General features: G+C 42.8%; 1 protein-coding gene and 1 pseudogene across 6 annotated transcripts in view; both read left to right on the forward strand.

The window, feature by feature from the left end:
- Positions 1-17,635, forward strand: part of WNT8A (Wnt family member 8A) — a 48,560-nt gene that overhangs the window by 16,049 nt on the left and 14,876 nt on the right. For 2 of the 6 annotated variants that reach the window (XM_077911810.1, XM_077911809.1), the window contains exon 2: positions 12,024-12,178. The exons of 1 other annotated variant lie outside the window; for it this stretch is intronic. In XM_077911810.1, the coding sequence (XP_077767936.1) occupies positions 12,134-12,178 (45 nt within the window). In that variant the 5' untranslated portion in view covers positions 12,024-12,133. Of the gene's footprint in view, positions 1-12,023; positions 12,179-17,635 lie in introns of those variants that run through there. 3 more of the 6 variants (XM_077911808.1, XM_077911811.1, XM_077911806.1) reach the window with 3 other exon arrangements.
- LOC144322158 (transcription factor BTF3-like) lies at positions 5,022-10,852 on the forward strand (annotated as a pseudogene).

Below are 17,635 nucleotides of genomic sequence, written 5' to 3' on the forward strand. Positions count from 1 at the left end.
TGTTCTTTTGAGGAGCAATAATCCCTCATGTTATCACGTTAACATGTTACACGTCATGAAGCACTTTAAATGTATTTTGAACACATAATACATTTGCAATTTATTGCAAATTTAACTTGGAAGCCATCTACTTTTTATTTTTCCTATGTTTTTTGTTTTGTTTTGTTTTCTGTGATAAATCCAGATCTCTAAAAGACCAGAACATGGTTTCAGGTTGGAGGGATGGGCTAGACCAGGAAGGAGAGATCTTTCTTTCTTTTACAAGTGGGACCCTGGTAAGAGTTGGTTTCAGGATGCTTCAGACAGTATTATCAAAATCTTTTTTTTTTTTAAGATTTTATTTATTTATTCATAGAGACACAGAGAGAGAGAGAGGCAGAGACGCAGGCAGAAGGAGAAGCAGGCTCCATGCAGAGAGCCTGACGTGGGACTCGATCCCGGGTCCCCAGGATCACGCCCTGGGCTGCAGGCGGCGCGCTAAACCGCTGCGCCAACAGGGCTGCCCTATTAACAAAATCGTAAATGGCATCTCCACCCTTTTAAATACTTAGAGGGAGCCTTTCACTCACAAAATCCTTCTTTGAATTCAAGGTAATTCTCCTGTTTCAAGACAGTTAAACTGGGTCACAAAAAAAGAGCCACTTTCCCAGGATTAGATGGCAAGATGGAGTAAAATTTCATTACCTTCAACTCCCAGAGTCTCATTCGGTGAAGCCCAACCATGAAGGGCAGAGGACTGATGCTGACATCTAAATTATGTTTCCAATCAGATTGATCACGTGCTTGACAGAGCTGCTAGATTAGCCCATTAACCTCTGGAATGCTGTCAGCCTCAGGTCTCAGAGTCCACATGAATATGTCCTGCTGCAATTCTCTTTTAGAAGTTTCTACCTACTGGGGGGCCTCACTGGCTCAGTCAGCAGAGCATGCAACTCTTGATCGTGGGTTGCAAGTTTGAGCCCCATGCTAGGTGTAGAGATTACCTAAAAATAAAATCTTTTAGGGGCACTTGGGTGGCTCAGTCAGTTGCTTAACTGACTCTTGATTTCGGCTCAGGTCATGATCTCAGGGTCATGAGACAGAGACTCAGGTCAGGCTCCATGCTCAGCTTAGAGCCTGCTTGAGATATCCTCTCCCTCTGTCTGTCCCCACCCTCTTTTTTTCTCCAAAACAAATAAGTAAAATTAAATAATCTTTAAAAAAATATTTTTTAATTAAAAAAAATAAATTTCTACATATCAATTCTCTCCCATGTGATTATAAATCCTTTACTGTATACAAATGCTCAATCAGTGAGCCATGAAAAACTTCTTTAAGGAGACCAGCTATATTGGGTGTGTTGTCTTGCTTTTTTGTTGTTGTTTTTTTCTTTCTTTCTTTAAAGATTTTAAGTAACCTATACACCCAACATGGGGCTCAAACAGTGCTGAGATCAAGAGTCACACATTCCCCCAACTGAGCCAGTCAGGCACCCTATTTGTTGTCTAATTCTTTTTTTTTTTTAAGATTTTTTTAGTTTGATTTTTTTAAAGATTTTATTTATTAATTCATAAGATACACACACAGAGAGAGGCAGAGACATAGGCAGAGGGAGAAGCAGGCTCCATGCAGGAAGCCCGATGTGGGACTTGATCCCGGGACTATGGGATCACGCCCTGAGCCAAAGGCAGACACCCAACCACTGAGCCACCCAGGCATCCCAAAGATTTTTTTTTTTTAATTTGAGAGAAAGAGGAAAGAGAGTGGTGGGAGGTGAGGAGAGAATTTTCAGCAGACTCTGCACTGAGCCCAACATGAGGCTCAATCCCACAATCCCGAGACCATATCCTAAGCCAAAAATCAAGATTCGGACACTTCACAGACTAAGCCACCCAGGCACCTGCTGTCTAGCTTTTTTTTTTTTTTTTTAAGATTTTATTTATTTATTCATGAGAGACACAGAGAGAGAGGCAGAGACACAGGCAGAGAGAGAAGCAGGCTCCATGCAAGGAGCCCAACATGGGACTCAATCCCTGAACTCCAGGATCACGCCCTGGGCCGAAGGCAGCTGCTCAACCCCTGAGCCACCCAGGCATCCCTATTGTCTAGTTCTTAAGTGTGTGAGTTTATACACACAGACTAGCCGGACTGTCAGAGATAAGCACTCACCTATTACTCCCACCTCATCCACAATTACTTCATTCTTCCTGTCTCGGTTTCCTTATTTGCAACCTAGAATTTGATCCTGCCTTCCTCCTTCCCAGGAAGTTTGGGTAGATTTTTGATGCAAAAGCAGGGCCAAGAGCTCTCCAATTTTTTTTTAAACCAAATATCACCAGACAAACATTCTATTAGACTTAAATCCTATAAGGAATAAAGCTCTCAGTAAACCCGTCTTCCTGCTATCAAAACCCCATTATTTGACAGAATCAAGAACAAAAGATTGTTTGATGTATGCTTCAAAAACTGTTTGCAGGGGCGCCTGAGTGGCTCAGTCAGTTAAGCGTCTGCCTTCAGCTCAGGTCATGACCCCACTGAGCCCTGATTTGGTCTGCTCCCTGTTCAGGGGGGAGAGAGTTTGCTTCTCCCTCTCCCACTGCCCCTCCCCCTGCTTGTGCTTTCTCTTCTCTCAAATAAATAAATAAAATCTTTTTTTTTTTAGATTCATTTATTATTTATTCACGAGAGACACAGAAACACAGGCAGAGGGAGAAGCAGGTCCCTGCAAGGAGCCCGATGCAGAATTTGATCCCAGGATCCCAGGGTCATGCCCTGAGCCAAAGGTAGATAGACGCTCAACCACCGAGCCATCCAGGCATCCCTAAATAAATAAAATCTTAAAAAAAAAAAAAAAAAAAAAAAAACCTATTTGCAGTTAGTGATGAAAGTCAAGGGAAAGGAAGGCAGAACTCCTGAGACAGACTTGTTTCCATGGTAAAAGTTCATTCTCACCTAAGAACTGATAGGCAAACAGGCATGAAAACCACTCTAATATCAAATATTGAGAACTGAATATTGGAGAAGGGAGCCCTGTTTCCACACTACAGGCAGAGGCTATTTGGAAACATAATTATACCTTTTATTCTAAATTGATTTAAACTTAAAATTGATGGAATATAGAGCGCTGGACTGTTCCATGGTGGTGTTTTTTTAAGGGCTTAAAAACAGCTGTTTTCTTTCTTTCTTTCTTTCTTTCTTTCTTTCTTTCTTTCTTTCTTTCTTTCTTTCTTTCTTTCAAAGATTTTATTTATTTATGCATGAGAGACACACACACACAGAGAGGCAGAGACACAGGCAGAGGGAGAAGCAGGCTCCATGCAGGGAGCCCGACCCAGGCAGGACTCGATCCCGGGAATCCAGGATCACGCCCTGGGCTGAAGGCAGGAGCTAAACCACTAAGCCACCGAGGGATCCCCCCCTTTTTTTAAACAGCTGTTTTCTAGGGAAAGAGACTAGAGGAGGATTGACTCCCTTTGGTACAGTGTAACTCCCACACAAGACTCTCTCTGCTCTGTGGCCAGCCTATTTTAAACCCAGTCCAGACTGCACCTAACAAGTTCCAATTGTCTCCGAATCTGTGGCAAACTCTCCAAACTCGAATTCTACAGAAGAGCAATTTTACCACATTGAAACAGGACTAAAAGATGGAGGGATAGGGTAACGGGGTGACGGGCATTAAGGAGGGCACATGAGGGATCCCTGGGTGGCTCAGTGGTTTAGTGCCTGCCTTTCGCCCAGGGTGTGATCCTGGAGTCCCAGGATCAAGTCCCGCATCAGGCTCCCTGCATGGAGCCTGCTTCTCCCTCTGCCTGTGTCTCTGCCTCTCTCTGTGTGTGTCTCTCATGAATAAATAAATAAAATCTTAAAAAAAAAAAAAAGATGCAAGTGTCTTAAAAAAAAAAAAAAAAAAGGAGGGCACATGAGGTGATGAGCACCGGTGTCATACCCAGATGATAAATTATTGAACACTACATGTGACACTAATAATGTACTACATGTTAGCTAATAGAATTTAAACTTAAAGAAGAAGGAAGGAAGGAAGGAAGGAAGGAAGGAAGGAAGGAAGGAAGGAAGGAAGAAAGAAAGAAAGAAAGAAAGAAAGAAAGAAAGAAAGAAAGAAGAAAGAAAGAAAAGAAAGAAAGAAAGAAAGAAAGAAAGAAAGAAAGAAAGAAAGAAAGAGAAAGGAAGGAAGGAAGAAAGAGAGAGAGAGAGAAAAGAAAAAAAAGAAAACAAGACTAAAGACAAATCCTCTGGAGAGAATGGACTTGTATTTGGGGATTCCTGGGGAAATACACTGTGCAAAGTATAAACTGTGATGAAGAGACGAAGGGACCCTGAAAAAATTATTGCTCACCTTGGTGGTTTTGTCCCAGGTGCTTTATAAAATCTTTCACAGGGCACCTGGGTGGCTCAGATGGTTAAGCATCTGCCTTCTGCTCAGGTCATGATCCTAGCGTCCTGAGATAGAGCTCTGAGTTGGGCTCCCTGCTCCACCTTTTTCTCTGTCTGATTCTCTGTCTGCCTCTTCCCCTCTCCTTGCTCATGTGCTCACGTGCTTTCTCTCTTTCTCCCTCTCTCTTTCAAATACATAAATAAAATCTTTTTAAAAACCCAAACTTGGGTCACCTGGGTGGCTCAGTTGGCTGAACATATGCCTTCAGCTCAAGTCATGATCCTGGAATCCTGGGATCCAGCCCCATTTCGGGCTCCCTGCTCAGGGGGGAGTCTGCTTCTCCCTCCAACTGCTCGTGCTCTCTCTCTCTCTCTCAAACGAACAAAAATATTTTAAAACTAACTAACTAAAGAAATAAATAACCCAAACTTTTATCTGTGACACCTTCACTCATTCAGGTGGCCTGTATGCAACACCTCCATGTGCCTAGTACTACTATTATAAAGATATGTCAAACACCTCTTGATTCATGCTTAGCTCCCACCACCACCAGAAATAAGCAGAGATAGCTCCCTGTTCCCTTTTGCGAGCTTCCTTAATAATTTTTACCATTTGGGGCACCTGGGTAGCTCAATCAGTTGAGCACCTGACTTCAGCTCAGATCATGATCTCAGAGTCCTGGGATCGAGCCCCAAGACAGGCTCCACACTCAGTGGGTAGTCGGCTTCTCTCTCGCCTTCTGCCCCTCCCCTCCATGTCTTCTCTCTTTCTCTCCCCTTTCTCTCTCTCTTTCTCTCAAATAAATAAATAAAATCTTTTTAAAAATATTTTTTACCATTTGTTGAGCACCTACAGTATGCCAAGTACTTTCCATATCAGAGGTCCCCAAAATTCCTCTGTTCACAGAACCATAGGAAAATTCAATAAGCTTGCCACCATTCCCTTGGGCCAAAGGAAATACCTAACAGCTCCATGTAGTAAATAATTAGATCCAAAAACACTAAGATGCATTAATATACTAACAACTTAGTAGTTGCTTGAAAAAATATTTTTATTTTATTCTTAAATAACTACAAGTATTTACAAATGGGATGTTCACACCTATAGTACACTGCTCAGCTTCTTAATCGGATTGGATACCATCGCCCTCCTTTTGTGTTCCACGCAGATTTTCACATGCTACTTGCCTTTTATCGTACTGAAAACCTCGCTTTGTGAAATAATACACAAAGCATCACAAGGCGTCAAGTAATATAGTGCAATCTAATGTTGAAATGACAAGCTACCTCTGCTTCATTGTGTTTGCCTCAGAAATTTGAAAAATTCCTCGGTGGTCTGGCGTGACTTCACTGCAGAGCTTTAGGGTGCCTGAACACACAGTTTGAGAACCATGGACATACACTGCTTCCCTTCAACTTCAAAACAGCTGTGAGTACAGCTATACATTTATAGATCTGGGCAACCAGGCTGAGGACAGTTGAATAATTTGCAAAGTTCACATAGTTAGTAGGTGGTGCTGGATCTAAATCTAGGCCTGGATCTTGCGTCCCCGCGTGTGTGCGCCTAACCTCAGCTGGTCCGCCCGAGACCCCCTCCGAGCGCCAACCCTAGTCCCCTGCGCGGTCCCATTTGCGCTCCAACAAGATGAAAGAAACTATCACGAGCCAGGAGAAACTCGCCAAACTGCAAGCACAACTGCGCATTGGTGGGAAAGGAACTGCTCGCCGAAAGAAGGTGGTTCATAGAACAGCTACAGCAGATGATAAAAAAACTTCAGTTCTCCTTAAAGAAGTTAGGGGTAAACAATATCTCTGGTTATTGAAGAAGTGAATATGTTCACAAACCAAGGAACAGTGATCCATTTTAACAACCCTAAAGTTCAGGCATCACTGGCAGCGAACACTTTCACCATTACAGGCCATGCTGAGACAAAGCAGCTGACAGAAATGCTACCCAGTTTCTTAAACCAGCTTGGTGCAGACAGTCTGACTAGTTTAAGAAGACTGGCTGAAGCTCTGCCCAAACAATCCGTGGATGGAAAAGCACCACTTGGGGGATCCCTTGGTGGCTCAGCGGTTTGGTGCCTGCCTTTGGCCCAGGGCGTGGTCCTGGAGTCCCAGGATCGAGTCCCAGGATCGAGTCCCACATCCGGCTCCCTGCATGGAGCCTGCTTCTCCCTCGGCCTGTGTCTCTGCCTCTCTCTCTCTCTCTCTCTCTCTCTGTGTGTGTGTGTGTGTGTGTCTCTCATGAATAAATAAATAAATCTTAAAAAAAAAAAAAAAAAGGAAAAACACCACTTGCTACTGGAGAGGATGATGATGATAAAGTTCCAGATCTTGTGGAGAATTTTGATGAAGCTTCCAAGAATGAAGCAAACTGAATTGAGTCAACTTCTGAAGAAGATAAAACTTGAAGAAGTTACTGGGAGCTGCTATTTTATATTATGACTGCTTTTTAAAATTTTGTTCATGGATCTGATAAAATCTAGATCTCTAATATTTTTAAGCCCAAGCCTCTTGGACACTGCAGCTCTTTTCAGTTTTTGCTATACAAAAACTTTATTTTTTGTATATTCATTCTTTGCAGCTAATTAAGTTGAAGAAGCCTGGGAATAAAGTTTGAAACAAGGTTAATAAAGTTCTTTACCTAGGAAATAATAAATAAATAAATAAATAAATAAATAAATAAATTTATCTAGGCCTACTGGACTCAACATCCTGTTAATCGTGCTACCTCTCACCAGCTTTGCAGGATATTAGAATCACAGACTCTCAGATCTGGAGGGGATATGAGGCATGATATAGTCTCAGCACGTGGAAAACCAATGCCTGAAAAATGAAATGATCTGACCAAGGTGCACACTGCTTAAAGGCAGAGCTGGGGCCCAGGCTTCCAGGCTCCTAGTCTAGAGCTCTCTCCATTCCAACAGCCTACCATCCTTTTAGGAGGGTTTAACAGGAGGAGAAGTGTCCCCAAGAAGAATCTGCCCAATAAGTACCCATAAGTGGGGTCTCATGGGGTCCTTGGAAGCAAAGAAGGGCTACCCTCCAAAGATCAGAGGCTGCTGTTGGTGTACATATGGTAACTTACATTCCTCCCTCTGGTGTCTTCCATTTGGAACTAATCTTCAAGCTAATCACTGCTCTCTCTGCTCTTTTTGGGCATCTTGTCGCTATCAAGTAAAGCCCCACCACCTGAGTCCCCTCTCCTCTTGACCTTCCTCCCATAGTTCAGGGCAGGGCTTCTGAAATGCCCAGGCGAATGATGGTTCTTCTTCTCATTGGTGGTCTTTGCATTTCTGTTGCAACAAGGAACCATTTGTGCAAGAAATGTTTCTGCAGTTTTAAGAAGCACTAAAATAAGCAAATGGCAAACATGTTAAGGTCATGCAAAGGTATATCTGAAATTTCCAAAGGAATTTTAGAGTTACAAATTTTTCATGAAAACAATAGCTCCCAGAAAACATCTTCTTGGGTTCCACGTTCCCACTGAGCTGTTCATAAGTATCAACTGCAGGTAAGAACGGGGACATAAGAGGTCCCTGGGTGGCTCAGTGGTTGAGCATCTGCCTTTGGCTCAAGGGGTGATCCTGGGGACCTGGGATGGAATTCTGCATCAGGCTCCCCTTCAAGGCTCCTGCTTCTCCCTCTGCCTGTGTCTCCTGCTTCTCTGTGTGTGTGTCTCATGAATAAATAAAATCTTAAAAAAAAAAAGGGGGGAATGGGGACATAGGATAGCAGATCTTCCCATCCTACTATCCACATGACAACTATCAAAAAAACAGAAAAAATAGAAAATCCCTTAATTTTCTCTCTGCAGTTTTATGTTTTCAGAACAGGAAGCTCTGGATTCAATTTTTTTCTGTGCAGACATAAAACCATTTCCTGGCTGGGCATTAATCCTCCCCTGCTTTTGCACACTCCTCTAGAAGACATCCCACACTCTTCTTCTATAGAAGCCAAGAGCTGAAAGCACTTGTTCAGGAATGGACAGCAAGGTCAGGATGATGATGATGATGATGATATTCAACTCTGGACATGTACTGTGTGCCAGGCCAGGCACTGTGCTAAGGGCTCTACATTTATTATTTATTTTCTTTTAATACGAAATTTTATTTTTAAAAAATTTTTATTTATTTATTTATTTGATAGAAAGAGAGAGCTCAAGCAGGGGGAGCAGCAAAGGGAGAGGGAGAAGCAGATCTCCACTGAGCAGGGAGTTTGAAGTGGGGCTGGATCCCAGGACACTAAGATCATGACCTGAGCTAAAGGCAGATGCTTAACTGACTGAGCCACCCAGGTGGCCCTCATATGAAATTTTAAATGACTTATTTTCAAATATATACACAGAATATGGCATAAAGCATATATATAAAGTATATATATAAACATAATATATATTTTTTTATATATTTTAAAATAGTTATAAAGCAGGTGCCTGCCTGGCTGGCTCAGTCAGTAGAGCATGTGGCTCTTGATCTCAGGGCCATGAGTTTGAGACCCATGTTGGGTGAAAAGCTTACTCAAAAAAAAAAAAAAAAAGTTACAAAGCAATAGTCATGTAACATCACTCAGATCAAAAAAACAAAACATCACCAACACCTCAAAAGCTCCTCTCCCATCACAACCCCACCATTCTTTGTAGAGGTAACTTCTATTCTAATTTTTATAATCATCATTTCTTCATTTTTCTTCAAACTTTTACCAACTTTGACATAGCCATAAATAATATGTGGCTTAGACTATAAATCGCTTCCCTCCAGGATTCAGCCTCCTATTCCAGGGACCTTTGCTGCTCAGACTTCCCTTCACATCTTCCTGGCAAATCCTCTACTTCCTGGATTCTTCATCTAGCTGCTTCTTGAGAAACAGTAAAAAGCCAAAACTGCATATCTGAAATGTCTTTACTGTATCTTCAAACCTGATTGATAGATAGACTCAGAATAGAATTCTAGGTTAGAAACCAATTTCCATGGGACATTTGAAGGCATTTCTCCATTGCCTTTTAGCAATGGGATTTGCTAAAAATCTACTGGGATTTTTGAGATATCTGATGTCATTCTTATTCCTGTTCCTTTCTGGATGCCCTGTTTTTCCCCTCTGAAAGCTTTCAAGATCTTTTGTTTCCTTTTTAAGTTTGTTTGTTTGTTTGTTTGTTTGTTTGTTTGTTTAGTGATCTCTATATCCAAACGTGGGGCTTGAACTCACAATGCTATGATCAAGAGTCACATGCTATTCCAACTGAGCCAGCCAGGCGCCCCTGAGATCTTTACGCAGGATCTGGAATTTGGGAGTGATGAATGCTATACTGTACAATCCAGATCCCACTTCAAGAATGCAGGACTTAGGGATCCCTGGGTTGCTCAGTGGTTTGGCACCTGCCTTTGGCTCAGGGTGTGATCCCGGAGTCCCGGGATCGAGTCCCGCATCAGGCTTCCTCCATGAAGCCTGCTTCTCCCTCCTTCTGTGTCTCTGCCTCTCTCTGTCTCTTTTTGTGTCTCTCATGAATAAATGAATAAATTAAAAAAAAAAAAAAAGAATGCAGGACTTATCTCCCTCAGCTTCTGGGAATGCTGCCATGACCCTCAGCTATCAGTCCTCTTTGGAGAATGCTTTGGCTGAAGAAAACCTCCAGGACAGCCTGTACTGCATAAGCGACAAGATGGGAGTACGAAAGGTCCAGCTCCCTCACCACAATTGGCAAGTTCTGAAGGCTCATCCCAGCTCTACAGCTCCCCATGGGAGGTCAGCTGAGGTCTTCCCTGGGCCTGCAACACAGCCCACTTCTTCCTCTGCCCCATCTTGTTTCCTTCTCCTTCCTTCTATAAGTGTCGACCCCAAGAGCACTGTCTCATAAACACCCTGCCTGCTACTCTCCATCTTAGAGTTTGCTTCCTGGACAACCCAGCTTGAAACTACAACATGCTTTAGGTCCTTCTGCATTCACCATGTTGAACAATCCGTTGGCCGCATATTATTAGCTAATGTTTACCTTTACTGTGAGTCTGATGGCATTGTGCCTAGTTTATAGATGCACAAACCCAAGCTGTGGAAGCACAAAAACTTGCACAACAAGGCCACCCGGGTAGTAAGTAGCAGAAAGGGGATTTGAAACCAAGTCTGCCTCAGTGCAAAATCAGCACAGTGTTTGGGGCACCTGGGGGCGCTCAATGTTTGAGCATCTGCCTTTGGCTCAGATCGTGATCCCGGGGTCCTGGGATCGAGTCCTGCAACAGGTTTCCCAAGGGAGCCTGCTTCTCCCTCTGCCTATGTCTCTGCCTCTCTCTGTGTGTCTCATGAACAAATAAATAAAATCTTTTTTAAAAAATCAGTGCAGTGTTCATTTCTGGAGTAGCTGGGGAGTTTTGGCTATGCACCCAGGGTTTCAGGCTTTCTGAGGAAGGAAAGAGAAGCAGGCATCAGAATGAGTGGGTACACAGGAGTTAAGCACCCAGTATGAATACAGTTCTCCATCTTCTTTCAGGGCAAGGCATTTTGTTCCTATGGGAGAGCACTGACTCCGCAGGCTATGATGGATGTTGTGCCATCAGGAAGCATGGCATCCACTCAAATGAAAGCTGCATGTTTCTCCATGAAAAGTTCTAATAAATATTGGACTGGTAAAAAAAAGAAAGAAGAAAGAAAGAAAGAAAGAAAGAAAGAAAGAAAGAAAGAAAGAAAGAAAGAAAGAAAGAAAGAAAGAAAGATACAGTGGGGAAACAGAGGTTCTATCTAGCGCTTTTCTCATCTGACAAAGATTTAATATTTAATTTTATTGCCAGCCAAGTTCACGTGACATTGGAAAGAGTCCTTCTGGACCTCATTTTTTCTTTTGGCAAAATTTAAAAAGTGAAAATAGACAAATCCCATGGGTTTTACATACTTCAAGAATCATGGGATGCCTGGGTGGCTCAGTGGTTGAGCGTCTGCCTTCAGCTCAGGTTGTGGTCCTGGGGTCCCGGGATCGAGTCCCGCATTGGGCTCCCTGCAAGGAGCCTGCTTCTTCCTCTGTCTGCGTCTCTGCCTCTCTCTCTATCTCTCTCATGAATAAATAAAATCTTTAAAAAAAAAAGTCCTAATCTGTAAGAAAGGAGAGTCTTTGTAAGAATTTGGTGGTCCTCTAGCCCTTGGGTGAACCTTCTGGTGGTGACACTGGTTCTGCCCACACTCAAGACAAGCTCCCACAGAAAGTGGATGTCAGGGCAGCCTGGACAAATTTCTGTATTGTTCCATTAGTGCTAGAAGGGCTCTCTGATATCACGTGGTCCAGGTACTATACTTTACCAAATGAGGGGGAACCCTCAGGCTCAAAGGGAAGACTCAGTGGCAGATGCAGAGATAGAAACCAGGCCTCCTAATGGGATGATCAATTGCCTCAGTTTTCCCAGAATATGGAAACCTTGGTGTCAAACTTGGGCAAGTCCAGGGAAAAACATGATGAGTTGGTCATTCTGCTTCTTGATTTTGCTTGTCCAGTGCTTTCTATAAATATCTTCAGGAAGCTGCATCATTCCCTGCTGATCCCAAGCTCAAGAAGAAAGTTTGTTTGTTTCCTTTAACTTCCCTTTCAAGTCTTACACAGAATTTTTGTGCACTGTGTGCTCCTCCTTATTGCCTATTTCTCTTCATTTCCTTTCCCTTGTTTTCTCTAGGAAAGTTGAGTCTGCAGGGCAAGCAGGGTGACAGTCCTTGAGGAATTGGGAGGGCATGAGTTTATCTCCATAAAACCAAGAAGTCCTATGACTGCATCTCAGTGGTCAAAATGATGTCCAGAGAGCAAAGCAGTATTCCTCATATCACATGGAAGGTAAGAGTTAGCCTTTGAGTAAGTAGACAGCTCCTGAAAAGGTGTTATTTCAGGGCCAGGGATGGTTCTGTGCTGTCCCTCCAACAAACACCTCTTCTTACTCACTCAAGTCAATAATTCCATCATCAGGGCAGCGCCGGTGGCTCAGCGGTTTAGCTCTTCCTTCGGCCCAGGGTGTGCTTCTGGAGTCTCGGGATCAAGTCCCGCGTCGGGCTCCCTGCATGGAGCCTGCTTCTCCCTCTGCCTATGTCTCCGCTTCTCTCTGTGTGTGTCTCTCATGAATAAATAAATAAAATGTTTTTAAAAATTCCATCGGGGGGACACCTCTGTAGCTCAGTGGTTGAGTGTCTGCCTTAGGCTCAGGGCAGGATCCTGGGGTCCCAGGATCTAGTCCCATATGGGGCTTCCTTCATGAAGCCTGCTTCTCCCTTTGCCTGTGTCTCCGCCTCTCTCTCTCTGTCTCTCATGAATAAATAAATAAAATATTTTTTAAAAATTCCATCGGGGATCCCTGGGTGGCTCAGCGGTGTGGCGCCTGCCTTTGGCCCAGGGCGCAATCCTGGAGTGCCGGGATCGAGTCCCTCATTGGGTTCCCTGCGTGGAGCCTGCTTCTCCCTCTGCCTGTGTCTCTGCCTCTCTCTCTCTATGTCTATTATGAATAAATAAATACCATCTTAAAAAAAAAATTTCCATCATCAGAGTTTAATTCCTGCAGCTTAGCCAAAGACTTTACTCTCATTACATGCAAATGTCCCTTGCAAAGGTTAATGAATCAGCCATCCATCTCTCCGAAGAAAAATACTTTCTCAGAAATTCCAACCACTTCCCTGCCTTTCCAGTGCACCCATCCTAGTCTATGTTCACAGTTCAGGCTCACATGCACATGCAAACTCTTCACCAGTCTGCATCTCCTCTACCTACACTCCCTGTCATGTCCCCACAAGCTGGGGACATCCTTCCAACCAGCTCCCATTATAGGGTCCCATGAGAGCAGTGTCTCATAGAATAAAGTCTGAACACCTCTGCTTGCCTGTGAAGACCTGTCTGATTTGCTAATGGGTGTGCTCTGACGTACAGAGCCTTGGTTTCTTGGTTCACAGATATAGTCACAGAGCCTGACCTGGGGCACAGTTTGCAGGGATGCTAAAAAATATATACATGTTGATCAACTAACTGATTCAGCTCCTTCTACACACATTTATCACTTATGATTTCCTGACTGAAGCCTCCTCTCACAAACTCCCAACAACACCCTGACTTTGCACACATACTCAATAGTCAGAAATTTCTGTTATACCTTGGTCCTTGGGCTTTTTTTCTTAAGATTTTATTTATTTATTTGGCACAAAGAGAGAGAGAGTACAAGCAGGGGGAACAGCAGAGGGAGAAGCAGACTCCCCGCTGAGCAGGGAGCCCAAAGCAGAACTCAATCCCAGGACCCCAGGATCACAGCCTGAGCCAAAGGCAGACACTTAACCGACTGAGCCACCCAGGTGCCAGTTCTTGGGCTTTTTAGCCTGGAAATCCCTGCTTTCATCTCCATCAACCTAGTCAGTCTACCTGTCCTTCAAGATCTGTTCAAGGGGATCCCTGGGTGGCTCAATGGTTTGGCCTTTGGCCCAGGGCATGATCCTGGAGTCCTGGATCGAGTCCTGCATTGGGCTCCTTGCATGGAGCCTGCTTCTCCCTCTGCCTGTGTTTCTGTCTCTCTCTCTCTCTGCGTGTGTCTCTCATGAATAAATAATAAAATAAAATCTTAAAAATAAATAAATAAATGAATAAATGAATAAATAAATAAATATCTGTTCAAGTCCTGTTTCTGCCGCAACCCTTTGTGAGGATTCCAACCTGGCATAGCTCCTCCTTTGCTGTTGTGTTCACCTCTCAGCCGGCACTCTGGCTTAAGTAGTCCTGCATTTCTGCACTGCCCTGGTGCTGCAACCTTACAGTACTGTCCCTCTGCTGCTTTTGCTGGCATTGCTTCGGTCTTCTGCTCTTTTCTCTGAATCCCCTCTCTCAGATGGTTCATACAATCTCACAGCTTCAACTATTCCTTCTCCATAGGAGATCTGAAATCTAGACACTCAAAATTCTGTCCTTTCTCTGCAGCTCCTCAGCCAAATTTCCAGCTCCCAAACATTTCCATTGGGCTTTGCTGCCATCACTTTTTTCACCAAAAGAAGCCCTGATTTCTCAGGTCATGCTATCGCCTTTCTCTCCAGTCACATAGGCTGGAAAAATGCTAGGACTGAGGAGGAACGAGGAAGAATGGTAAATTAAGTAACGAGAACTGGTCAGTTCTTCTTAAGAGAGATCTGCCAATATCTTTGGCACCACCTCCACCACCAACTCATTGTCCACACAGCAGTCAGAGTAATCTTTTAAAAATGTCAGTCAGGGGCAGCCTGGGTGGCTCAGCAATTTAGTGCCTGCTTTCGGCCCACGGTGTGATCCTGGAGACCTGGGATCGAGTCCCACGTTGGGCTCCCTCCATGGAACCTGCTTCTCTCTCTGCCTCTCTCTCTTTTTCTCTGTGTCTCTCATGAATAAATAAAAAAATAAAATCTTTAAAAAAAAATGTCAGTCAGGGTGGGACACCTGGATAACTCAGGTAAGCATCCAACTCTTGATTTCCACTCTGGTAATGATCTTATTGCCAACTAAGCCATTCAGGCACCCCAGAATATTATTTTTTAAAGCATTATTCAAAGAATAAGAGAAAACTCTTAGATATTAAAGATTTGATGCAGAAATTAAAAGAATGTAATCTAAAGGTTGGAAGACGGTGTGCCAAGGTGAGTCAGTCAGTTAAACATCTGACTCAATTTTGGCTCAGGTCATGATCTCTCAGGGTCATGAGCTTGAGCCCCATGTCAGGCTTTGCACTGGGTGTGGAGCCTGCTTAAGATTCTCTCCCTCTGGGATCCCTGGGTGGCGCAGCGGTTTGGCGCCTGCCTTTGGCCCAGGGCGCGATCCTGGAGACCCGGGATCGAATCCCACGTCGGGCTCCCGGTGCATGGAGCCTGCTTCTCCCTCTGCCAGTGTCTCTGCGCCTCTCTCTCTCTGTGACTATCATAAATAAATAAAAATTTTTAAAAAAATTAAAAAAAAAAAGATTCTCTCCCTCTTCCTCTGCTCCTCCCCCCACTCTACCCAGCACACACACTCTCTATCTAAAAATAAATAAGTAAACAAAAATAAATAAAGGTTGGAAGAAAAGTTGAGGAATTCCTCCTAGATAATAAACCAATAAAACAAAACAAAAACAGATGGAGTCCAGGCAAGAAGAGATAAAATGATAAAATGAAAGGATCAGCCAAGGAAGTCTGTTATCCTCACACAAACATACAAATACAATTGTAGAAAAAGAACATAGAAAATGAAAGGAGGGATCCCTGGGTGGCGCAGCAGTTTGGCGCCTGCCTTTGGCCCAGGGCGCGATCCTGGAGACCCGGGATCGAATCCCACGTCGGGCTCCCGGTGCCTGGAGCCTGCTTCTCCCTCTGCCTATGTCTCTGCCTCTCTCTCTCTCTCTGTGACTATCATAAATAAATAAAAATTTAAAAAAAAGAAAATGAAAGGAAAGAAACTATCAAAGAAATAATACAAGAAAGTTTACCAAAACAAAAAGACATATGTTTACAGACTGAAAGAATGCATGAGTACTAAACAAGAAATAAAAAAGTTGTAAACCAAAGCCACATCATTGTGGAATTTCAGTATGCTGAGGAAAAAGAAAAGTTTCTACAAGTTTCCAAAGGGAGTAGGGGGAAGAAGCACAGGTAACCTATATAAGACTAGCATTCAAAATGGCATAAATTTCTCAACAGCAATACTGGAAACTAGAAGATATTGGAAAAATGACTTCAACATTGCATGGGAAAATTATTTCCAACCTACAACTCTATACCCTACCAATATATTAATCTAAGAAAAAAATTAAATATCAACAAGCGAGAGTAGAATAAAGATTTTCAGACATGTGAGGTCTCAAAAAATGTGTTTCCTATGCACCCATTCTCAGGAAGCTACTAAAATATGTTACCCACCCAAATGAGGGAGTAAACAGAGATTAAAAAACATAATATTTAAGAAACAGGATGCATAACAAAGTGGAGAAGCAAAGTGAACCCTATCCTGATAGTGAAAAAAGATACTCAAATGACAGCTTTTCAGTATGCAGAGAAACAGCTCAGCCCGACTGGAGCGGGTATGAGAATTCAGTGTCTTGAGAGGCATTTTAGAAGAGTGGCACAATTAGGGGCTGAAGTGGTAATAACTACATAGAAAAGAAGCAAACAACAAAAGAAAAGAAAACTATTCATTCCAGGCAAGACAGAAAGACTTGTAGGGAAAGAAAAGTAAGGCTGGTTTACCACATGCCCCTCCTCTAAATAGTATTTATATAATCATAGTGTAAACACTGAACACTTTCCTTTTTTTTAAATTTTTATTTATTTATGATAGTCACACACAGAGAGAGAGAGGCAGAGACATAGGCAGAGGGAGAAGCAGGCTCCATGCACCGGGAGCCCGACGTGGGATTCGATCCCGGGTCTCCAGGATCACGCCCCGGGCCAAAGGCAGGCGCTAAACCGCTGCGCCACCCAGGCATCCCACTGAACACTTTCCTAAGTAAAATTATAGTTTAACTATCTTGGGAGATGAGAGAATGAAAAAGATGGATTTCTATTTGGTAGATGGGGAAAGAAAAGAGAGGCAAATCCTCAACTTCCATGGTGGGAAGTCAACAGGTAATACCTAAAATTGAGAAATTAATAAATAGGATTCAAATATATTTTGTTTAGAAATATAGAAGTAGGGGTACCTGGCTGGCTCAGTTGGTTGAGCATGTGACACTTGACCTTGGGGTTGTGAATTCAAGTCCCAATGAGTGTAGAGTACTTAAAAACAAAATCTTAAAAGTAAAATTAAAAATTTTTTTAATTTAAAAAAAAATTTTTTTTAATTAAAAAAATAAATAAATAAAAACGTAAAATAAAATCTTTTAAAAAAAGAAATGTGGGGCAGCCCAGGTGGCTCAGCGGTTTGGCGCCACCTTCAGCCCAGGGCGTGATCCTGGAGACCCGGGATTGAGTCCCATGTCGGGCTCCCTGCATGGAGCGTGCTTCTCCCTCTGCCTGTGTCTCTACCTCTCTCTCTCTCCTCTCTGTGTTTCTCATGAATAAATAAATAAAATCATAAAAATTAATAATAATAATAATAAATAAAAATATAAAAAAAGAAATATGGAAGTAATACTAATAGCAACAAATAAAAAGAATTGAAAGTGGTTGCTTCTTAAGAAGAAAAAAGGGGGTATAATTGAAGGCTGTGCTTTTCTTAAATCCTATAAAACTTTTAACTCTTAGGAGCATGTTTTTTATTTAATATAAAAATTAAGAAAAAATAAGGTCGATTGTTTTGTAGTGTCACAGAAAGGTGTCCCTGAGGAAA

Source organism: Canis aureus, chromosome 10 (assembly GCF_053574225.1).
Source record: "Canis aureus isolate CA01 chromosome 10, VMU_Caureus_v.1.0, whole genome shotgun sequence".
Classification (NCBI taxonomy): Eukaryota; Metazoa; Chordata; class Mammalia; order Carnivora; family Canidae; genus Canis; species Canis aureus.